This window comes from Acomys russatus, chromosome 9, assembly GCF_903995435.1.
Source record: "Acomys russatus chromosome 9, mAcoRus1.1, whole genome shotgun sequence".
Classification (NCBI taxonomy): domain Eukaryota; kingdom Metazoa; phylum Chordata; class Mammalia; order Rodentia; family Muridae; genus Acomys; species Acomys russatus.
The window spans coordinates 1278601-1303357 of record NC_067145.1 but is presented as its reverse complement, the minus strand read 5'-3'; the positions used below and the strand labels follow the sequence as shown (position 1 = coordinate 1303357).

The 24757-nt window shown below is 39.4% G+C and overlaps 1 protein-coding gene and 1 non-coding gene across 2 annotated transcripts in view; one reads left to right on the top strand and one right to left on the bottom strand.

The window, feature by feature from the left end:
- The window catches only part of C7 (complement C7), a 62758-nt gene that overhangs the window by 5548 nt on the left and 32453 nt on the right, over window positions 1–24757 (top strand). Inside the window, exons 3-9 of the mRNA XM_051150920.1 lie at window positions 2655–2730; window positions 7631–7772; window positions 10465–10612; window positions 11591–11729; window positions 19295–19468; window positions 20279–20522; window positions 23636–23749. Coding sequence (XP_051006877.1) covers window positions 2655–2730; window positions 7631–7772; window positions 10465–10612; window positions 11591–11729; window positions 19295–19468; window positions 20279–20522; window positions 23636–23749 — 1037 coding nt within the window. The remainder of the gene's footprint in view (window positions 1–2654; window positions 2731–7630; window positions 7773–10464; window positions 10613–11590; window positions 11730–19294; window positions 19469–20278; window positions 20523–23635; window positions 23750–24757) is intronic.
- On the bottom strand, window positions 18462–18593 carry LOC127194101 (small nucleolar RNA SNORA17). Its single transcript, XR_007831234.1, has one exon. It is a non-coding gene; the product is annotated as a small nucleolar RNA SNORA17 (small nucleolar RNA).

Sequence of the window (24757 nt, the reverse complement as noted above, 5' to 3'; positions counted from 1 at the left end):
CTGGTGACCAAGGTCCTGCAAGCAGCGGTGTGAGTTCTCTGAGTGTTCCATGTATGGTTGTGAAGGAGACAGGAGCAACGTCTATAGAGTGTTCATCCTCAGCCCCATGTTTGGGGAAGACCTCTGTTTCTCCCTGGGGCACAGGTAGGCAAGCACCAGTAAATTCAGAGGGTTGTTTAAGGGTCAGAACATTTAGACATCTGGCTCACTGGTACCATGGTAAACAGATAACTAAGTTTCCTTCAATGCCTACTACAGAATGGGATTCATTACATTTAGGATCATCTGACAGCTTTAGGATTCAAGAATGATCTGAACCCATGAAGTCTTTCAGCCTAGTAGTGTGCTGAGTCCACAAATCAGGAGTCCAGGCTCTGTGATCTTTTCTCAATTCACCCTTGACCTTTCAGGACTAACCCAAGTGTTTTTCTCACAGCCAGGGTTTAGTATCACATGAGAGCAGCTTTATCATCCACAGATGCTTGACATGAGTGGAATTGCTTAAGTTCAATTTGTCTACCTATGTGGTGTGTACTTGAAAAGGGGCCCAAGTGAATACAGGGAACATTTAAATATAAACTACTGTCATGTAGCCCTTGCTAATTTTTTTTTTTTTTTTACACCACTCATAGATTCTTAGGGCTTCTCTCTCAGATTTCTGGATAGCTCTTCAAATGATTATTGAGTTTCCTCAAAGGCACAATTCTCTCCTTCTAAACATTCTCACCTACTCTTTTAACTCAGACTATTCTTTTGTTTATATTTTATGTTACCACTATCTTAGTTAAGGTTACAATTGCTGGGATGAAACACCATGACCAAAGCAACTTGGGGAGGGAAGGGTTTATTTGATTTACCTCATCACCAGAGGAAGTTAGGACAAGAACTCTTTTTAAAAAATGTTTGTATCTTTTTTTTTTATAAATAACATTTTATTTTTTACTATTTTTTAATTGATAATATTCATATTACATCTCAATTGTTATCCCATCCCTTCTATCCTCCCATTCATCCCTCCCTCCCGCTTTCACCCTATTCCCCTCCCCTATGACTGTGACTGAGGGGTATCAAGTCTCTTCTTGGTAGCCTGCTATCCTTCCTCTGAGTGCCACTGGGTCTCCCCATCAATGGGACGTGGTCAAATATGGGGCACCAGCGTTCGTGTGAAAGTCATTCCCCATTTTCCACTTAACTGTGGAGAATGTCCTGTTCATTGGCTGGATCTGGGTAGGGGTTTGATGCTTACTGTACATATTGTCCTTGGTTGGTGCCATAGCTTGAGCAGAACCCCTGGGCCCAGATCTGCCCATCATAATGTTCTTCTTGTAGGTTCCTAGGACCCTCTGGATCCATTTCCTCAATCTCCCATGCTTCTCTCACCTAGAAGGACAAGAACTCTTGCAGGACTAGAACCTTGAGGCAGGAGCTTATGCAGACGTCATGGTGTAGGCTCTGTTTCTTAACAATTAAACTTTATTATACAACCCATCCCCCCATCCCCCCACGCCTGTGTCATGTGTGGGCAGTCTCCTTCTCCCATTGAGGGTCAATTAGAAAAACAATAGTCCAGGTGGAGTCCCCAGATCTGCTTCCTGAATTCCAGGCCCAGGATGGCTCCACTCAGTCTACCATAAGGGTTAATCCATGGGGTGCCCAAGGGTAAAGTCTGCCAAGACTGCTTTTACCTGTGACAAAGCTTACAGTCTTTCCCACATCATGGAGGAGTGATGCTTACTGGCTTGCTCCTCCTGGCTTGTTCAGCTTGCTTTCGTATAGGACTCAGGACCACCAGCCCAGGAATTGTACCATCCTCAATGGGCTGGGCCTTACCCCCAAAATGACAAATTAATAAAATGTTCTACAGGCTTGCCTACAGCCCGATCCATTTATGGTTATTTCCTTTCTGATGACTCTAGCTCTGTCAAGTTGACATAAAACTAGGCACTACAAACACTGTTATGAAATTTATCACAGTAGATATAGTACATAATAATGATAAATTTTTGCATTTCTATCCTTTTATCAATAGTCAACAGCTTATGTCATCATTTCTATAAACTAGTGTGTTAGTAACATTTTGTGCAAAATAGATATTTAATAAAAATTAATCTCTGGTAAAAATAGGTAGTCCTCTACTCATTTTCATATATTTTAGGATATCTTTAGGACCTCTTTGAAATTTTTGGAAGTATTTCCTCTTCTTAACCAACATATAATACTTATACAAAATAATGTGGTTCATGGTGACATTTTCATAAAAGTATTAATGTATCTCAAAGCACAGTTATGTTGTCTATGTGTTTGAGATAGGCTCTCAGATAGGCCAGGCTGTGAGACAGGATCTCAGGTAGCCCAGGCTGTGAGACAGGATCTCAGGTAGCCCAGGCTGTGAGACAGGATCTCAGGTAGCCCAGGCTGTGAGACAGGATCTCAGGTAGCCCAAGGCTGTCTTCAAACTCACTGTGTAGCTGAGCAGGATCTTGAACTTCTAATCCTATGGCCTTTCCTGGCCAGGGGCTGCATTACAGGTGAAGGTGATCACCATTGTTCCATGGTGAGTGCTTTTCATGACTTTTGACTATTCTTATCTGCCCTTCATGTCCCTGACTTATCATCCCATCTACTTTATAATGGAAAATCTGGTGCTGTGACAGAGCCTCTTCTCCAGTCAACTGCCAGTGGGACTCCTATGGCCCTTGGTCAGAATGTAATGGCTGTACCAAGACTCAGGTAGGCACCTGCAAAACTTTTGACTTGATTATTGTTATGTGTAGGTATGACCACAGCAAAATCAATTCTGAATGTTTATTAATTATTGTTAACATATTTTGAAGGTTATTTTAGTAATTTTCAAGGAAGAAAATAGGATCTTCAATGTCTTGAAATTATTTCCTAAGTAATAATATAAAATAAAACAGTAGCCTTGAACTGGCTATTATATAATACTTCTGAAAATGTGTTTTTTTCTTTATAAATCATTCATCGATGGGAATACAGAAATGTATAATGAAAGAAAACAGGATTCATAATTCTACTGAAGAAACAAATATGCCAACATTTTCCTATTTATTCTTCCAGCTTACTTTCTGTGTGTTTATAATCTTTATTTTATTTATTTTAACATTCATTTTATCATTATTTTCTGATCATTTCATTCATGAGTACTGTATCTTCAATTCTGCTTATAGTTTTTTAAATATATCACTATTTTAAGTGATTTTTAAAAATTGAAAGTAGATTCTTCTTTCATACAATACATCCTGATCATAGTTTCCTCTCTTTCTACTCCTCCCAGCTGCACTACCCTCCCCCTGCCCCCCATCCCCCCACCTCATCTCTTCTCTCCTGAAGATCCACTCCCTCTCCATTTTCATTCAGAAAAGAGCAGGCATGGAGGAGAAAGCAACCAAACATGACAAAACAAGATACAATAAGATAAGACAAAAGTCCTCATACTGAGGCTGGACAAGACAACCCAATAGGAGGAAAAGAGTCCTAAGAGCAGGCGAAAGAGTCTAAGACACACCAGCTCTCATGGTTAGGAGTCTTACAAAAATAATCTAACAGCCATGATATATATATATATATGACCTGGTGAAGACTTACCCATTTTTATATTGTTTGATATTTTGGTGGTTTCCAGACTGTTCTCAAACTCATGATCTGCTACATCCAAGTACTGGATCCATTTTTATGCTATAAATAGAACTTTAATGAATATATTTATACAAAGATGTCTTCATATGTTCCCATAATATTCTTAGGATAAAATGTTTGTTTTAAAGGTCCTGAGAATTTGAATGGCTAAATATTTTAAATGGTTCAGTTTAGATAAATTATACATTTATAGTAAGTTTAAACTATTTTTAACCTTTTTAGTGTATTTAAAAGTTGTGCCTGTGTGTATGTGTAGTGTGGACATGTATGGTTTACAGCATATGTGTGCAGGTCAGAGAACCATTTGTGATAGTCATTACCTTCTTCTACCATGCGGGTCCTGGGAATTGGATTCTGATTGTCAGACTTGGTAGCAAGTGTTTTTAAACACTGAGATATCTTGCCACGCCAAGTTTAAATTACTAAGATAACAGAACTATTGCCTTTTGGCCTTTTGACTATGATCAGACATAAAATAACAACTGTATCAGAGAAGATAATTTTTGTCTTGAAGTCTCTTCACCATCATTATCTCCACTCCCTTTGTTGTAGTTGTGGTCAAACCCAGATCCTTCAGCATGCTAGAAGAACACTCTGTTCTGAACTTTCCCCAAGCCCCATCATATATATTTTTTTAAATAAAGCCTTACTTGGTAGTCAAGACTGGCCTTGAACTCACAGCCATCCTCCAGCTTCAGCTTCCCAAGTGCTGAGACTATTGGTATAAACCATACCATTTAGTCATCTTTTTTTTTATGAAGCATTCTTTTATTACCTATATATGTGCTGTTTTCAAAACAAGTTACACAAATGGAAAAATATTGGTATCTTGCAAACATAATAGATGATTGCTCTGATTACAGAGGAAAAAAAAAACCATACATACACAGACACAAAAAACCAAGGCCATATCAAGATAAACAGCAAGTGTACCAATAAGTTTTATAATTTAATTTTTTTCTTTTTGTTTTTTTGAGACAGGATTTCTCTGTGTAGCTTTGACTGTCCTGGACTCACTTCATAGACCAGGCTGGCCTCAAACTCACAGCAATCCGCCTGCATCTGCCTCCCAAGTGCTGGGATTAAAGGCGTGCGGCACCACCGCCCGGTTCCATTTTATAATTTAAAAACCAAAAATTGAATTCTAAGTAGAAAGATAGACAGAGGGTGTTTTTCATGTAAGCAATTTTTTCTTTGATGAAGGTCAATGCATAGTGGGTGAAACACAATTTAAAAATTGTTTTAAAAATTAAAATATTTTTTATTTTATTAATTTATTCATATTACAACTCAATTGTTATCCTATCACTTGTATCCTCCCATTCCTCCCTCCCTCCTGCTTTCACCCTATTCCCCTCCCCTAGGTCTATGACTGAGGGGGACCTCCTCCCCCACTATATGGTCATAGGCTATTAAGTCTCATCTTGGTAGCTTCTTTATTCTTTCTTTGAGTGCCATCAAGCCTCCCCACCAAGGGGAGGTGGTCAAATATAGGGCACCAGAGTTCATGTCAGGGTCAGTTCCTGCTCTCCACATAACTGTGGAGAATGTCCTGTCCATTGGCTAGATCAGAGTAGGTTTTTAATAGCTGAGTAGTATTCCATAGTGTAAATGTATCACAGCTTCTTTATCTATTCTTCAACAGAGGGACATTCAGGCTGTGAAACACAATTTTTATTCAGAAAGAGACAGGTGAAAATGAGAAAGGGTCAGAGGATCAGAATCTGAGAGTTGGGAATGATGCTGATGAGAACGTGTGGCCTTTAAGGGCCAAACTGGCAAGATGGAGAAGGAAAAACATCCCTGTGCAAAGTACACAATTTGTATTCAGAACACACAAAAAGGGCATACTGTTTGGCAACACTTCATCAGTTAAAAAGAGAAACTGAAAACATATTAAAAAACTTTACTCGGTCCCATTTCTTACAACTTTGCTCTAGACTGCAATGCACAGTCTAGAGCCAGGCTAAGGCTGATGAAAACTCCCTTAGAGTCCAAATTACATACTGTGACCACTTGTCCTAGGTGGTACCCACCTCCAACACAATGTAAGATTGATGAGTAAATTTAAAATTATTCTTCTTTGTTGATTGTCACTAAAGGCTTGACTTCTCTGGAAATGAGGTGGGCTTCCTTTAGTTAGTAGTGAAGAATGCAGACATGCCATACACCTTTGATCCCTGGGGCTGGAATACAGACATGCTCTTAGTACATGCCTTTAATCCACAAACAATGAAGTCTAATTGAGGGGCAGATAAAGTGAGGAATCAGAGAAAGATTTGACAGAATGAGTCAGAGATAGGATATGCTGAACTCTCAGGAGAAAATCTATTTAAGAGCAGTTCAGGGAGAGTTGAGTTGAGTTTGGTGCAGTTCAGTTAGGTGTAGTTGAGTTCATGCTGTTCTGTTTAGTTCATGCAGTCAATGCAGTTCAGTTCCTGGAGGTCAGAGGCAGTTTTTACAGGCAGAACAATTCAGTGAGAAGCAGAGAGAGCTAGTTTGAATCACTCAGCTTGGAGAGGAGTTTTGAGTCAGAACATCTCAGTTGAACCAGCCAGCCAGAGTTCAGAAAGAACTAGAAAGAGTGAGCTTATTCAGTAGCAAGTACGGAAGGTTGAAAACATTCTAGGCCTATGTTAGTAGATGGAGGATAGAAGCTGAAACCTTCAAAGTCCAGGCTTGCAGAAGATTAAGTTGTATGGAGGCTAGAACCGTCCAGGCTTAGGCCTTGGGATAGTTAGAACAGAGATATAAATGCTCTGGGCTCAGCCGAAGCCATGTAGTAGTACAGCTTCGGTATGGCTCTCATCTCTCCCCCAACATCTGAGGAAATAAAAGCGGCGTTTACAATCACCAAAAGCAGTGAGGGTAGGAACTCAAACAGGGCAGAAACCTGCAAGCAGGACCTGAGACACAGGCCATGGAGGAGTTCTTCTTACTGGCTTGCTCCTCACGGCTTGCTCAGCCTGGTTCCTTAGAGAACCCAAGACCACAAGCTCAGGGATGGCACCACCCACAAAGGAGCAGGGCTCTCTCCATCAATCACTAATTAAGAAAACACCCCATAACTAGAAATTATGGAGATATTTCTCAATTGATGTTCCAGATAACTCTAGCTTGTACAAGTTGACATAAACTAGACAGCATAAGAGGCAAGTAGAGGAGGAGGAGGCGACAACCAGCTGAGAGAGAAGATGGTGAAAATCTTCAGTTGGTTTATGCATTAGATACGAGGCTTCGTATTGAATGTGGACCAAGTACATTTTAGGGCTATTTATGAATTTCTCACTTATTCTGGCAACTTCTTCCATTTTCTTCTTTTCTAAAAGAAATCTGCCTTTAACATATTTCTCCTCTCAGAGCTTAACTCTCCATTAGCTACTGAAATCTCATTGTTAACTTCCTTTAGCATTTGATTTTCTCATGGTCATTTTGTAAACTTGGCCTCTATATTAGTACATTTCTCTCTGGGTTCTCCCCTCCCCCCTCGTTTCTCTTTCTATCTCTCTCTTTTTCTTGGAAGGCTCAACTCAAGTTAATCACTATCATGTTTATTAAGGTTTCCTTAACTTTATTTCATCTTAACCCCTTTCCTTGTAACTTTATCTTTCCTCCAACAAAATGCATTTCATTCTTTCTGCTTAACTCCCAGAATATATCTCTGGTCAACATGTTATTCTGCATTGTAATGTATTTAATTTTTTGAGTTACTTTTCAAAAGAGTCATCAGGAAGCTTTCCCCCCTCACTCAATAGTGAAAGTAAATATATATCTGGAAGCTCTCTATAAATAGCAATTCAACTGTCACTGAACCTGTGGGCTCATTGATTTTGTAGATTTTACTTCTGTACCGTACCAGAACATGTTTATGGACAGGGTTTCTCAAATTGAATTAATGCTCAGATTTTATTATTCAAGAAAACTTGAGATAACTGAAATGTAAAATACTAAGAGATCTTCTGCTTATGTGCAGACTCGAAGGCGTTTGGTTGCTGTTTATGGGCAATATGGGGGTCATCCATGTGTAGGAAGCGCTTTTGAAACACAGTCCTGCAGCCCTGACCGCGGCTGTCCAACTGAAGAGGGCTGTGGGGAACGTTTTAGATGTTTTTCAGGTAATTTGTTTTGCATGGGCTCAGCATGTAAACTATAAATTCCAAATGTTATTTGTTAACCTGGTTGATACATATTTGTTTGAATTTATCTTGGCCTCCAAATTAATTTAACCCAAGTATAAGCAATATTTTTTATTAGTATACTAACCACATAATCAGATAAACCATACACTAGATATCATCTGTTCAAAAGCAAGAGAGACATCTGGTTATAAAAGCATGGGTATTCTTTGGCATGTTGATAGAGTTATAGCTAGTAATAGCCTCAACTACACACACACACACACACACACACACACTGAGATGTGGGGTCTTATAGGTGAGGCCGACATTCAATTCTCTATGTAGCAGAGAGTGACCTTGAATTTCTGTTTCTCCACCTCCGCAGTGCTGAGGTTACATATGTGCACCACCACACTCAGGAAAAAACAAAACAAAACAAAACAAAAAACAATGTGCTGAAGTGTTTTTGTTTTCAGAGACATGATTTCTCTGTGTAACCCTGGTTGTCCTGGAACTCACTCTGTAGACCAGGCAGGCCTTGAACTCAGGAGTCCTCCTATCTCCGCCTTCCTAGTGCAGGGCTTAAAGTTGTGCACCACCACATCTTGAAATATACTGTAGTTTTATGGGCTGATTAGTAGACAAAGAATCACTGTATTAGAATTTTATTTTATAATTATTTATTTTTAATTTCACATGATATATTTTGATCATCCCTCCAAATTCTCCCAGATCATCCCCACCTCCCCACAGTACCCGATTTCCTGTTTTTCTTTTCTCAAAATAAATAAAACCTTCCAAACTATGAAAAAAAAAAGCTTCAAAGAGATAAAATCCTCAAAAACAATAACAACAGAAAGGACACAGGAAAATATGGAGTCATTTTTACATTGGACAGCTACTCTTAGACTGAGCCCTATACTGTGTGGTTGATGTACCCAGTATCCCGCCACTGCCCTTTGCTAGTTGGTATAAATGGCAAATAACTTGTTGGTTAGGAGTGGGACACTGTGTGCACTGACCCTCCTCAGTGCTGGGATCCCATTTGACCTGAGCTTGAGTGGGTCTTGTGCTTGTTGTCATATATGCTTATGGGCATTGGCTTTTCTCCTACCTGGAAATTGGCATTTGCTTGTTGTCACCCACCATATCTACTTCTTAAATCTCTCATCTCCTCATCTCCATGGATTCCTGAGCCTCGAGGAGAGGGCTTTGATAAACCTGTCTCATTTAGGATGGAGAATGTCAAGGCTTGTAGTTGTTCTTAAATAATACTGGTAAAGCTCCTATTTTATTTTGAAAACTCAAGTCAGGTGATAGCTGCTTTTGCTAATCCCTCAGGTAATAGAATTAATCAACAAATCACTTCCTTCTGTCCACTGTGCATCTTACACTCTCTGCAATCCAAATTGGTGACTGGCATCTCTCTGTGAATTTTTATAGACATAAGTTCTATTTTGTTTATTTTCTCATGCAGAATGCCTTGTACATAGGCAGACTCTCAACAGGTGTTTGCTGTATTGACTTGATTGATACATAGAGTGAGCTACATGCAAACATTCCTGCGCACAAAGCATCCTTTGAAGAAATAGAGGAAGGATAATCTTCATAGGCCAAAGGATAAGAATAGTTTTCAAAAAGGGATAATATTTAATTTGATATTTGAAAGACACATCAGAGGGGAGTAGAGAAAAATCCTTCTAGACCAACAGAATGATGTATTAGATACTGAGATGACAGAAAACTTGGACCTGCAGTCATATAAATGGCCCAATATGCAGAGGGCATCGGAAGCTAGTAAGGAAAATGCTGGGATGATGCTGGTGAGGAAGACAGGGCCAAGATCATCTGGTACCCACTAGTGCAGTGATTCTAAACCTTCCTAATGCTGCACCCCTTTAATACAGTCAAACATGCACCTCATGTTGTGTTGACTCCCAACCATAAAATTATTTTTTGCTAAACTGTTATTTTGTACTGCTTTGAATCATAATACAAACATCTGATATGCAGGATATCTGATAGGGCAACCCTTGTGAAAGAGTTGCTTAACCCAGAGGTCAAGAACTACTGCCCTAGTGCTTTTTAGTATTCTGAGCTATCATAACAATGATGCTGATTCATAATGGCTCCTGTCCTCATAGTCTTTACTAGCAGATTATGCAGCATATGAAAAATCTGGCCATGATCATGTCATATATATTTGTTTCTCAGCACCAGGAAATCTTGCACAGAGTAGATGCTGAAAAATTCTGAGTTTCAAACTTTTGATCCAGATTCTTTGCTTTAAAAAAATTACACATCATAATGGCCAAGAAAAGTACAAGTCTGATATACTGTTTAACAATTAGAGGAACAAAATACAAAGTTGAGGGGTAGGACACCAATCTTTTGCCAGTAAGTAGCATTGTGTGGAACTTGGAGGATGTTGACCAAAATGCTCCATGATTCTCGGTTTGACTCTGAACTTTTGAGTTCAGGTCTGTTTTCAATTTGCACCTATGGGAGGTGAAAATCAGTTTTGTGTGCTTCAAAATGGAGACCAAAACCATCACTAGTTTTTTTCTTAGATAATTTGAGGGTTTGTCTGAAACCCACACTGGTCTATCAGTGCAATGCCATGGTGATCCCAGCCTATGTTTTCCCCGTCTCCCTCTTTTATATTTTCTGGTGCTTCTTTTGTGTCCAGGGCAGTGCATCAGCAAATCGTTGGTTTGCAATGGAGATTCTGACTGTGAGGAAGATGGCGCTGATGAAGACAGATGTGAGGAATCAGAAAGAAGACCTTCCTGTGACATTGATAAACCTCCTCCCAACATAGAACTTACTGGCAATGGGTGAGGTGCCGTCCGAGAATACCAATGCATTGTACTCTTTCTTTGCTTTTGTTCTGTTTTATGGTTTGATGAGTCTAACAATAAGTTACCCAATAGTTAGTTAGGCATCTACATTAGCTCAGACATCTTTGCCACATCCGGGTCCAATTAAAAATTCATAGCTGAGTACTGATAGCTACATGCAGTAAGATGTGGAACGAGCTGCTGTTCCAAATACACCTGGATCTAGCACTGGAACTGTCACACAAGAGAAACCACTCATGCTCAGGGAAATCTGCACAGTTCATCACTCTAAGAGCAGGAAATGGAGGAGAAGGAGGAGAAGGAGAAGAAGAAGAAGAAGACGAGAGAAGCAAAGAGACAGAGGTTGGGGGAGGATAAAGAAGGAGAAGAGAGGAGAGGGACACAGTTCAAAGTGTGAGAAGAAGAAACTACTAATTAGTGTTTTTTAAAATTTAGGATTAAATCAATTCTAGGCTTCTATTTTCTACCTTAGAAAAAGCAATGTGAATTGTCCTCTAATACCTTCAAGTTTATTAGCAGAAAAGCAGGGCTGAGTTACACTAAGGAATACTCCACAGTGTACCAAGAGAATCAACTGGGAACTCACTGCAGAAAGCAACCTCTCCTCCCCAGTAACTTCAATTGTATTGGCTTTATCTATAGAATCAATTCTAAAGCAGCCGTTGCCATAGCTACAACAGGCGGGTGCTTCCCAGGTGTGCTCTGAGGGCTGACAGGATGTTGGATTTCCTCCGCTGTTAGTGTTAGCTCTTCTGACATTAAGAGGAGCTGGATAGTGTATGGCAGGCATTAGGTGTTGCTCCCTTTTACGCAGCTTCACGCGTGTTAACTTGTAGAGGATTTTAATGATTGACTTGTAGGAGCCTTTAATCATTTCCCCCCCAGCGTGCACTAGTTCTGTTTTTTTAATTGCCACCCATTACCCTTTCCTCTCCCTCCTTTCTCTTCTCACAGTTACAACGCACTTACTGGAGAGTTTAGGAACAGAGTCATCAACACCAAAAGTTTTGGTGGCCAGTGCAGGAAAGTGTTCAGCGGGGACAGAAAAGATTTCTACAGACTAAGTGGAAATGTCCTCTCTTACACATTTCAGGTACTTAATTACGTCCATTTGGCTAATTGTAGTCAGTGGCTCATCAGCGATCAATTGTTTATATACACCGAGCCCACTGAGGCGAGCGAGCTGGCGCATGCCTGTAACCCTAGCACCTGGGGAAGCAAGAGGCAGGTGGATCGCTGGTCGTTCGAGGCCAGGCTGGTCTAAAAAGCAAGTCCAGGGAAGCCAAGGCTACAAAGAGAAACCCTGTCTTGAAAAACAGCAGTAATGAAAAAAACAACAAAGAACCCCCAAAATATATACATCAAGATTTTAGTATTGTGAATTTGCTTATGGCCTTATGTGATCAGTTTATATTTTTATTTAAAAAACACTATATATTTTTTATATGTGTTATATATTATATATGCTTATATATATAGTATTGCTGAAACATGTTTTGCAAAAATGCCTAATATCTGTTTATAATATGTTTATCATATATATAGTGTGTTTTGATATCATCATTCCTTTCTCTCTAATCTCTCCCCTACTATCTTCACATTTGCCTCCCAACTTTATGTACTCCTTGTGAGAAAAAACAAAAACCAAACCTCTGAGTTAGTTCCGCTCTATCTGTGTGTGCATGGGTATGGAGCCATCAAGAGGAGCATGGGTACCCTCTCATGCTCCCGTGTCCTGGACAGCATCCCAAGCAGCAGAGAGACTCCACGGCCTGGCCACTAGTCATGCTGAGGCTTTGGGTTTTGGCTGCTGGATCTTGTCCAGGCTTTGTGCATTTAGTCCCAGCTGCTGTTAGCTCATGCGGTCAGTGTTCATAAACGTTTTATTTTTATTTTTTTTTAATGTATGTTTAAAAAGAATCTGTGTTCTAGAAGTCTAGGGTGCAGGTCAGTAACACTTTTAAGATGCCTTTTAAGCTCATGCTTCTTTCAGGGGAGCTCAGGACCCTTATCATCTGCCCTACATGAGTATTGACCTTCAAGGATCTGGTATGACTGCTCACAGTGGCCTCCTTATTCTGTCATGGCGGCAGTGCATTTAAAGTGCTTTATTTTCAAGTTGTGAAACAACTTACATTTATAAAGGAGTCTGGTAACATCTGTCTGCGGTTGGAAAAAAGCCAATAAAGCAAATGCTTATGAATATTCATTCTGAAGCAGAGTATATCCAGTGACTCACAGGCTCCCTCCTACTACTCAGGGTTGATAACCTTCTTCTCACCCCAGGAAGCCACTGTCGCATACTCTGTACTAATAATTGCCTTGTTTTGACCTAACTGTTTACTGTGTGTGTCTACATGTATATATATAAATATATATATGTGTGTGTGTGTGTGTGTGTGTGTGTGTTTGTGTGTCTATAAGGAAATGCTTGTGATTTACTTTTGTCAGCTATATTCATGTACAGAAATAGAATCATAATATTCATTATTTTATGACTTATTTTTTCTTGCTACCTGACTACTCACCTTTGCGTTTGATCAGAGTGCTCTTTTGCTCCAAGCTTCTGTTCCTCAGATGCTCACCCATGTTTTTGGTACCACAAACAAATCTGCTCATACAACATACTGAAGGATTTTAGAGACTTTCCTGAGGATTTGGGTGGGGAAGAGGGTTTTCTAGTATGTACTCTGAACACATTGCACCCATCCCAGTTCATAAACCAACCCTCACAACTCTCCTCACAGCCTCACCAAAATGGAGACTTGGTCTCATTCTGTTTTAAACTCTTTGTTGATCTCATCTTCCAACAGTTATCTTCTTACTCCTTTTCTTTCCTTCATCTCAGAATTCCCTGCATTTCCAGTTGCGTTATGCTTACATTTAACTTTCTGATTTGTAAACAAAAAGGAGTGTTGCTGATACGGAAGGATACTCTGCTCACTCAGGTTAGCCCTCTGCAGAAGCAGCTTTGACTCTGAAAGCTAAGCATCAGCCGCTGGTTTACAGTAGAATGTGCTAGTTACAGTGAATATGGTATAGAGTCATGGAACTAAAGGAGTACCAGGGACAGGGAAGGCAGCGAGGAAAAGGGAAATAAAAAGGAATAGTAGAGGGGATGAATATAACACAAATTTGGACATAAAATCATAAAGCCTCTAATGTTTTAAAAATATATTTATTTATTCATTGTCGTTTTTGTTTTTGAGACAGGGTTTCTCTGTGTAATAGCTCTGGCTGTCCTAGACTCACTTTGTAGACCAGCGTGGCCTCAAATTCAGAGATCTGCCTGCCTCTGCCTCCTGAGTGCCGGGACTAAAGGCATGCACCACCGTGCCTGGGTTAAAACCTATAAATTTAATGCATTTACAATATGCTAAAAAGATTATTAAGCCAAGCAAGTGGGACATAAAACTGATTTGAAACAACTGCAGTTTCCAAGTTTTTAATATGTGCTGTGTATTTTCTTTCTTTAGGCAATTGCTGTAGATTTAATCCTTGTACCATTCTTGTAAGGTGACATTTTGCTATTTTGTCAAGTGTAAATGGAGGCTTGGAGGATTTCATCTTATCCATATTATCCCATTAAAACAGTGTGGCGTAGACACAGAGAAGCAGGTTCTGCAGCCCTTTATTTTTCTATTATATTTTGTTTCTCTCCTCTTCTGCATTTGATTTCTTTTTCAATTCTGAATTCTATGTAATGAATGACATGTATTATAGTTTTACTGTTGGTTATGAGGGAGAACGTGAGACATGTACATGTAGATCTAATAACTATTGCTCTACTTTTATTTCTGGAAGAATATGTTACTAATTCTTTCATAATTATAAGGGAGAGACATTGCATATAAATTTTCAGAAGGGTCAAATTTAGAACATTACAAGAAGAAGAAATAACGAGGGACAATATTTCTGAGTTAGTTGGAAGGTCGACAAGCTAGAAGTATGTGGCTTCTGAGGAGAATGATTTAACAACAGTATGCTCTTCACATCCATTTCCGTCAGCATGGCTAGGTTTGGGGATTGACGTCTGAAATGCCTTTCCTGTCACTGAGAGTGAAGGGGTTTGTCAGAAGTAGAGAGAAATTATAGCCTGCTACCAAGTGTGGAATAGTAATGATTTGCAAATCCAGCCTGAGGGAAGTGAGGTGGGAGCAACAGGCGGTGAGCTAGTCCTCTGAGTGCTAAATGCAGACGTAGAGATTGGGGCAGCAAGAGTCCCCCAGAGTTCAAATAAACAGACCCAGCACTCACTGTTCAGCTCTCCACAGGGAAGAGGATGGCCTTTGACTTATTTGGGTTATCAGTAGTAGCAAGCATAAAACATGTGTACTCCTTTATAATCTGCATGTCGGTTATTAGCAATGTAGGGTTTTAGGGAAAACCTAGTTTTTTCTTGTCATACATATTCTCTATTATTCGCAATTTTATTCTCTTGTGTTCTCATACACATTCTCTATTATTCACAATTTTCCCACACAAAAGTCTACTGAAAACCCAGCACATGCTAGGGCTCCAAAGATGCCCGGGAAGGTGACATTTGGCTTCCTTCCTTTTCAGCCTGTGACACTTTGTAGAAGGGAGTGAGTTACAGACTACGCTGGATACAGGTCATGGATTGTTCTGATTTTGGCTATGAATGTATTTCATGGTTCATCATATTGTTTGAAGAGATCTTGCACACGTACGCAAAGGAGCAATGAAAAAACCAACTTTAACGCTGCATTATCCGAGTCTCTGCTTCCTCTATCTATGTGAGAAAGATACCTAGGATTGCTTAATCTACCTTTCAACCAGGAATAATGTGGGCAGTGAGGAAAATAGTTCTCATATGAGAAGCTTCATAATCTGGCTACTGTCCGAAGAAGTTCACATGGATATTTTTTCATATGGATATTTTTTCCTTATAAAAGTTGATTGTACATATTCTGAAAATCTCAAATTTAAAATAATTAAAAAATCTGAAACTTCAGGAATAGTGACACAAGGTGGAAAATTCCACATACTGAAACTATGTTTCATGTACAAAACACTAAAAGTACTATATAAAATTAACTTTAGACTATGTGTACAATCTAAACATATCTCATTATATGTGCAAATATATTAAGATAAAATATCTGAAACTCAATGCACTTCAGTCCCAAGCATTATAAGTATATGCCAGGCTCAAATACTGCATTGACATGATATATAGGTATAGATCCCTATCTATATGTTTATAGGTATAGCTGTTTATACAATAAATAGTTATATTACCATTTTAAAATAGCTTTAAGAATATGGAGTGACAGACTGAAGAAGGACAGAGGGAAAACGTGAAAAACTAGTGGGCTACTCAAAAGAGTTAAAACCAGCTGGAGTAAAGAATGAAGGTTATAGAGCATCAGGAAATGGAGAGGCAAAAGAAGAGAGCAAAGAAGAGTTTTTGATGGCTATGGAGCGGTTTCTGGCAAGGCCAGAGAAAGATTCAGCTTACTGAGAGGACAAGAAGGTTTTCAGAGAGAAGACACTGGTATGGGAAAAACCATGAAATGAGAAAGCAGTAAAAAAAAAAAAAGGAAAAAGAAAAATATTAATATCAAGATCAAGAAAGAGTAAGTTGAAGAACAGGTCTCTGTGGTGTGGAATGATGGGCATGTCAATAACTAAATAAGAGTTGAAAGAACCTTGAGATGTTAGTGTGTTGGGTATTTGAATGAGTGATTGGGAGGGTCTGATATCTGAGGTAGAAAGAAGAAGAGTAAAATTTAATAAGATCAAACTATCTTGAAAAATATAATTTCTGCAGCCTTGTGTAGGCTACATAGGAGTCAGAAGAAGCTGACTGAACTAAAGCAGCTGAGAGTATTATTTGCATAATCAAGAATATGAGATTTGAATTGTGGGGAAAAAGAAGCAGAAAATTTGGTATTGGATTCTTATTTCTCAAAAGAAATACAAATAAAAAATAACCTAAATATTGTGTATCTAAAACCAAATGGTTCAGAAACAGTGTTGTGATTGGGAAAACTCAAATTTATTTTATTTTTGTGTGTGTATATTTGTGTTGTTGTACATAATGAAAATAATATTTTAATGAAATTAAATATGTTAAACCCATATTTTTAGCCCCATAGTGGTGGTGCATGCCTTTAATTCAAGCACTTGGGAAGCACAGGCAGACTGATCTCTCTGAGTTGGAGGCCATCCTGGTCTACAGAGTGAGCTCCAGGAGCCAAGGGTACATATAGAAACCTTGTCTTCAAAAACCAAACCAAACCAAACCAAACCAAAGTAAAACAACAATTTTCTTGTTTTCTGCATTTAGTATGTATGTATATGCAACAATGTTTCATTATACTTTCCTTCTTTCTTCCTGTATTTATTTTTTCCAAGCTAGCTTGGAGCTCACAAAGTAGCTCAGCCTCATATGTTTAATAATACCGGTGAGAACCACAGTGCTTTTATCATGACATTGTCACATGTGCCTGTCATCCTGCTTTGCTCATATTCACTTACGTTACCTTCTGTGTTCGCTCCTCTTTTCCACCAAATAGCCTTCTGTTTTTATTTCCTGTCTTTCTCTATCAGCTGTCCTATCTATCTATCTATCTATCTATCTATCTATCTATCTATCTATCTATCCATCCATCTATGTATCATCCACAAAGAAAGTACATTTTGTTTTACACTATGGAAACTCACATTTTTAGCAGATCTGTTACCTATAATCTCAAGAAACTAAGAGACTTGTACAGAAGTCTTTTACACAAGAGACTTTACACTTTGTCTTACAAAATAGTGGGGAAAAAGCATGTCATTCTTAAGTGCTGGAGCCTATAGCTAGACAGTATGATTGTATGGATTTGATGTTGGGTACTCTTTACACAGGAGACAAGCCAAAGTGTCCACTATGATGCCTTCCCACAATAGTCTTGCTCTATTTTTGATACTTGTCAGCTCTTGTACTCATATAATTTTGATGCAAAGGGGAAAAAAAAATCAAGGATAAACAAGTCATTTGTTTCTCCAGGAAAGACACTTCTCTGCCACATATGACTAACTTGTAGTCTTTTTAAAAACCTTTTATTGGTTCTTTTTGAATTTTACATCATGCACCCCAATCCCACGCATCCTCCCTCCCCTCTTACCTGCCCTTAACCCTGCCCCCAACAAAGGAAAAAAAAACTTGTTGTAGAAGCTGTAGTGTGTCACAGCTTGTTGCACAGTACACATTTTTGTCCATACTTCCCTGCTTGCAAATGTTCATTGCAGTGAAGTGTTAGTCTGGTACAAGGCCTCTGGATCCTGTGACATTATCAATACTGGAACCTCACTGGGACTTCTCCCGGCTATCCTATTGTTGTCCTGTGTCACGGAGATCTGTAACTTTGGATCCTTCTGTTTCTTTTTCTCTTCCATTTCTCCACTACTTACTTGTTCCTCTCAGTGGTTCCCCAGATCTCTGAGTGTCTGGGTTATCTCAGGAGTTGTCTTAGGAGTGCTACGCCCCACCCATGCATTACATCACTGGTCAGAAGGCATCTCAAGCATAGCATCCTCCGCCAGCCCCCACCTACATGGCACTGGATTGGCATGGTCATCTCAGGCTAGCTCCCTGTTCATGTCCTATGGTGTTGGGCTGGTGGTTGTCTTGGGCTTTGGGGCCCCATTGCTGGCCTTGAAGCCTGAGGTGGGGTTCTTCTCATCTCCAGCTTGCTTTCCATCCTGGGAACCCATCTAGGCCATCATGGAGCTGTACTGGTGGTTGTCTCAGGCTAGCTCCCTGTCCAGGTCCCCTGGCGCTCTACTGGTAGTCTAAGGCTCACCTTTTGCATGGATTGTTAGGTTACTAATCAATCCATTAGCACAGGTCAAAGCTATTGAGAGTAGATGTAGCCTCTCTCTTCTCTGCCACCTACTGACGCACATGTGACACAGCAGTCACACTTGCAATGCCTCTAGGATCAGGGTATAGTCTGTTTTAATATTCTTGTGGGGTAGTCCTTTCTTCTATCATTCAACATTGGAAAAAGATAATTGAATTTTAGCAGTAATTCCATAGAATCTGGAAGTTTAAATTAGCATCATGTCACAAAATTCAAATGATCTAATTGTTTCCCATCACCTATTTGTTTCTCTGTTCTTCAGTATGGAAAACCAAATGCTTCAATGTCTTTGTTGGTATTGCTGTATGAATTTGCTCACTTCTGGGCTCAATTCTGTGTAGAGAAAAAGGAGTGTGTTTGTATACAAATGTGTTTTGTGAATTGCTTGGAGTTGCCATTATTGATCCTGCAGCTCCTGCTCAGCAGAGCTGTCTTAGAAAAACCACTGTCTATAGACAGGCCTGGCTTTGATGGAGTCATAGTTGTTTTAAGTACAGAGATTTGTGTTCCTAGGAGACTGTGTGAAGAAAGCAGGCATCTTTGGTTTTGTTTTTGTTTTTTCTGAGACAGGGTTTCTCTGTGTAGCCTTCGCTGTCCTGGAGTCGCTTTGTAGACCAGGCTGGCCTCAAACTCACAGAGATCTGCCTGCCTCTGCCTCCCAAATGCAGGGATTGCAGGCCTGGACCACCACACCCTACTGAAAGCATACATCTTAAATGATACAATAAAAGCATCTTGAGTATATACCAAGGACTTACAGTAAAAATTTTTCTTTTCCTTATAGGTCAAAGTAAACAATGATTTTAACTATGAGTTTTATGACAGTAGCTGGTCTTACATAAAGCAAACAGCCACAGATCATACATCTTCCAGTTCAAACAGGTTCTCTGTGTTTTACTTCTCATCATCTAATGATCAAAAGGAGTCTTCAGATACCAAGAAAATCTACATGGAAAAGGTTAGTATGAAACATTAGCATTTTTTCCTGCTTTTAACGAGTTTTGAGTGTTACAAAAGTATATTTTATCAATAGTACTAGCTTTTTGATTTACATTTAAGGTACAAATAACTCCTTTAAGAGACAATGCCATCTTTAAATGTATATTTGTATTGTTATTTTGAATAATATATTTATATTTTTCTCATTAAAGTATCTATTATTATTAATATTATTGTTATTGTTATTGATAGGGTTTTGTGTAGTTCCAGTCTGGCCTTAAATTTACTATGAACTTACTCTGAAATATATTACTTTGAACACTTATTTCAAAACTAGATTAGCAGGTGTGATGATATCAGTTCCCTCTTCCTAGCTGAGCCAAGCATTACTCAGATATATCCTTATTTGGGCCCCAGAATCCATCATGTTACTTCATGAAGGTGAGCCCAGCAGAGACCTCATTGTATCTTTTATTTAATATTGTGTATCTAATGTCTTCCCAGTCCCCTTGATGATGGTTGCTCTTAAAGCAATTGAATATGATGACTAAGAATTTTCCCTCAACATAATGTATTTTTAGGAGAGAGAGAGAGAGAGAGAGAGAGAGAGAGAGAGAGAGAGAGAGAGAGAGAGAGAGAGAAAGAGAGAGAGAACTGAGTTCCTGTTCCTCCCTATCCCACAGGCAGAAGCCGGTCAGCTATGATAATATCATAAGAAATCAAACTGGAAGACTAGAATTGGCAGCTGATGAGGATGATGGACAGGGAGCTATGTTTCTATCTTTTGTCTTCCACCTGAACATCCTTTTCTTCTTTCTTTTCCTCGCAGAGTTATAAATTGTTGGTTGTTCATAACAGTGTTGAAGTGGCCCAGTTCATTAATAATAATCCTGAATTTTTACAACTTGCCGAGCCATTCTGGAAGGAACTCTCCCATCTCCCCACTCTGTATGACTACAGTGCCTACCGACGGTTAATTGACCACTATGGGACACATTATCTGCAGTCTGGGTCCTTAGGAGGAGAATATAGAGTTCTATTTTATTTGGATTCAGGAACCATCAAACACAATGGTATGGTAATAAAAATGTTACCTAAAAGCATTTGAAGAGTTTTCATGGGAGGATATATGTGGTTAACTTAAACTTTTAAGCTTTAAATTCGATAGAGATTTAAATTGCAGAAGAGTCCAAAGTTGCAGCAATCTATTACACTGTACTTAAGTTCTCTCGTGATTTAAGAGATGTCTGCCTACTTGTTTGAATAATATTAAGTTAAACCATTAACATTATCACCTACGTATAGAGAATGTTAGATTACATAATACTTTATAATCTTTCCCGTTTCTCAGGCTAGAAAGTGCTTCTTTTAAAAAAAATGGACATTTAAGTTAGTACACGAAGCAATGGTTTTGTAACATGTTCTCATACATGTTTTGTCCTTACTTATCCCTCTCATCCAAGGTCATGTCTTTGCCCCCCCCCCCCATTGTTCTTCTTTGCCCCCGCAATGTTCCTCTTTCTACCTCCTGTTGTTCTTTTGTGTCACATATATTCCATTACTCTCCCTCCCCAAGAGTTGTTCTTTTCTCATGGCCCATTTCTAGCCCTCCCCTCTATTTCTCCCTGCTCTCACACATTTAAATCTAGGGTCCACACATGAAGACAAACTATCTTTCTAATTTGGCTTAATTGGCTGAACACGATGATTTCTACCTTCTTCAATTTTTCTGTAAATGTCATGGTTTCATTAATTTTTTTTTCTAGGATAATAAAATTCCATTGTGCTTATGTACATTTTCTTTAACCATTCATCTGTTGATGAACACGTAGGCTGGTTCTATGTTCTGAATCATGCTGTGAATAAATGCCACAATAAACATGGGTGTGCATGTGTCTCTTAGTAGACTGTCATAGAGTCAGTCCTTAGGATATAGGAATACCAGGTGTGGTGGAGTCACGTGACCGCTCTGTATTGATTTCCTTGGTGGTCATGCCAGCTTACATTCTGAGCAGCAATGAACAGGGTTCTTTTTCTTCTCATATTCTCTGGAATTTGTTGTTAAGATTAAACAATATTTCTTAAAGGAAAATTAAATAAGGAACTTACTGATAATCTTTTTTTTCAGTAGTGATTGAGAACCATAGAACTTCATGCGTGGTAGACAAGTGCTCTGCAGCTGTGCTGTATACTCAGCCTCCTTTTAACTTTTTTTTTTTTAAATATGCATTTTAGACAGGGTCTTGTTAGCTTTCTCAGGCTGGCCTTGAACTCATACTAGCCCAGGCTGTCCTGAACTTGTGATCTTCCTTCATTGGCTCCCTCAGTAGCTGGGAATACAGCCCTGTGCCACCCACCAGGACACGCTTAGGATAAAAATTTCTTAAAGCAGTTAGCCGTTGGCTTTTTGTTCTTTACCATATGCAATTCTTAAATCACCATTTGGTGGCTACCTTCCTCAGGACAGGTGAATTGTATTTATAACCAGAATCCTTGCTTGCATCTATGAGGTGGGCACTATGAGCACACCTCGTACGAGGTGGAAAAACAGAAATTTGTTGCTATGATGAGACTCTTGGAGGTCACATTGATTGCAAGGAAAGGATTAGAAGCCAGAATGAACTGCCATCGTAATCAGTCTAGCTTTCCCCCTGTGCTGCTGATGGGGACTGATTTTTGTTAGAAAATGAATCTGTCACGGGAATTCTTGCTTTGGGGATTCCAGTTTGAAAGGAGGGCCCTCTTCCTCATGAGGGACTCTTTTCACCATGCCTTCTCGCCAGGGAATGTTCTGTCTGCCTAACTAATATTCCAGGTTAAACTATCCCTTTCACCTTGTACAGCTGCCCACACTTCTTCCTTCACTCTGGTCCATCTCTTCAAGGTCTTTCTCTTCAGTGTATGTTCTGCTCTACCCTGAAGCAGGCGAGCGTGTAGCTTTCCCTTATGTGGTAACTAGTATTTTCCTTCCTTCCACTGGACCTTTTCAGTTTCCTATCAGTTAAATTTAAGTAGAATTTGAACTTTTCTCAGTTCATGGGTTGAAAATGAATGTGCAAATATCCTTTGGCGCATGCGCGCATGCGCGTTTGTGTGTGTGTGTGTGTGTGTGTGTGAGACACAGGCATTATTCCTGAGTCTTCCATTTGGCTTGATATAAACTTAGTTTCACTCTCAAGCCTGAATTTTTTTTTATGGCATTGAAATGTAGATTACAACCACATCAAGATTCCATCTTTCTCCACTCAGAATAGCAATAGTTATCAAAACCATTGAGGGCACAGAGAAAAGGAACCCTTGTACTCTGATGACAGGGATATAAAATTTACAACTACTGTGGGGGTCAGCTTTAAGAAACTGAAAATAGATCTACCATATGTGCCATCTATACCACTCCTGGATATATAAACAAAAGACTCTAAGTTAGCACACTGCAGAGATTGCACTACTGACAATAACAATTATTTGCACAATAACGAAAAATGAAATCAGCTTAGGTGTCCATCAACAAACGGACAGATTCCTGCTGAGACATGCCTTAACTAACGACATGGTGGAGTCAGTTGCCAAGCCTTCATTCTCTTGGAGCTGACTCTTGACCTGTCCCACCAGGGCATGTGTGTGCAGACATTTTATTGTCATCAGGCTTGTACCCCCACCCTGAACCAAACGGCCTACAAAGGAGGAGCATCTTGCTCCTAATTGCTATTATTGGGTACCACAGATATTGGCAGAGAAGCTGAGTTAGTTGGGCGAGGAGTTTAGGAATTAGTATGTACAGACTCCTAATTCAGCTTTTAGAATCTGCAGCGAGTGAGTGGGAAGCCATCTCATTGCTGTGTTTATTTACTTGTTTCATTCATAAGACTGTGAGTGGGTACGTGATGCCTCTCTTTGAAGATCCTGCTCCCTCGACTCATATATGTGAAAATTACTTGGGATTCCCTGCCCCTCACCCCCCCTTCAGCCAAAGCCAATAGGAGGGAAACAACAAAATCCAGATTTCCCTTCTTCCTGAACTTTTCCCTTAGAAAACACTAGAAGATGCATCTTTTGTTACTCTGTAGTAAGTGGCCACAATAGCTGGAAACTGTTTCTAACTCTCACTTCCACACATGGCCACCCCCCCAAAGAAGGTCTTTATGAACATAGACACTAAACACTTGACTTTTGCATTTCTGCCTAGGTTTTGGGTCAAGCCAAGAGAAGGCATGTTCTTCTTCAGATTTGCAATTATTTTTTGGAGCATCAGCAGATCAGAGATGTAAGGAACTGGAAAAAGCTTTCAGGTCCACTTCAGGTAAATGAGAAAGAGTCCAATTTCCGTTACTGGCTTAGCTTTGATCATTCTTATAATTAATTAAAATTTTAATTGTTAGTAGGCTAATTTTATATCTTGCTTTATTTTTATTATGGCACTATTTTACTTTTTTGAGATGGTTACTTACTATGTTACTAATCTAAACCTGAACCCCTGGGCTTAAGTGATTCTTTTGCTATCAGAAAATTAGGGGACCCCCAGGTCAGGTACTACATGGTGCCAGGGAAGTTAGAGCCTCTTTAGATTCCTAGTATTGTTCCTTAAAGAATTTAAAAATGGAATGATTAGGAAGCTTGTAAACAAAATATTATTAGAATTTAAGAGAAAATAGCAGGGAAGGCAAGCTGTAACTCACTAGGAGGGTTTATGGAGAAAGGGAGTGAGAACGCCATGCCTTTTGAATATGCTCAGCAATGGAGCTACATAGTAGAAGGTGTGTGGTTGGATAGTTTTAGAGAAAGAGTGAGAAAGCATCAAAATGTCAGAAGAAACATGCTTAAGCTTTGGCCAGGATTAGAAAGAAAAAGGGGGCTGGAGAGATGGCACAGAGGTTAAGCGCACTGACTGCTCTTCCTGAGGTCCTGAGTTCAATTGCCAGCAACCACATGGTGGCCCACGACCATCTATAATGTGATCTGATGCCCTCTTCTGGCCTACAGGTGTACATGAAGACAGCACTGTATACATAATAATAAATAAATAAATCTTAAAAAAAAAAAAAAAAGAAAAAGAAAAAGATAGGGGCTGGAGAGATGGCTCAGATGTTAAGAGCACTGGCTGCTTTTCCAAAAGTCCAGATTTCAATTCCCAGCAACCACATGGTGGCTCACAACCATCTATAATGAGATCTGGTGCCCTCTTCTGGTGTGCAATCGTACATGAATGTGGAACACTGTATACATAATAAAATTTTAAGTAGATTTTGAGGATCAGAAGGGGATATGTGTGTGTGTGTGTATGTGAGTTTTTTGCTTGTATATATGTATA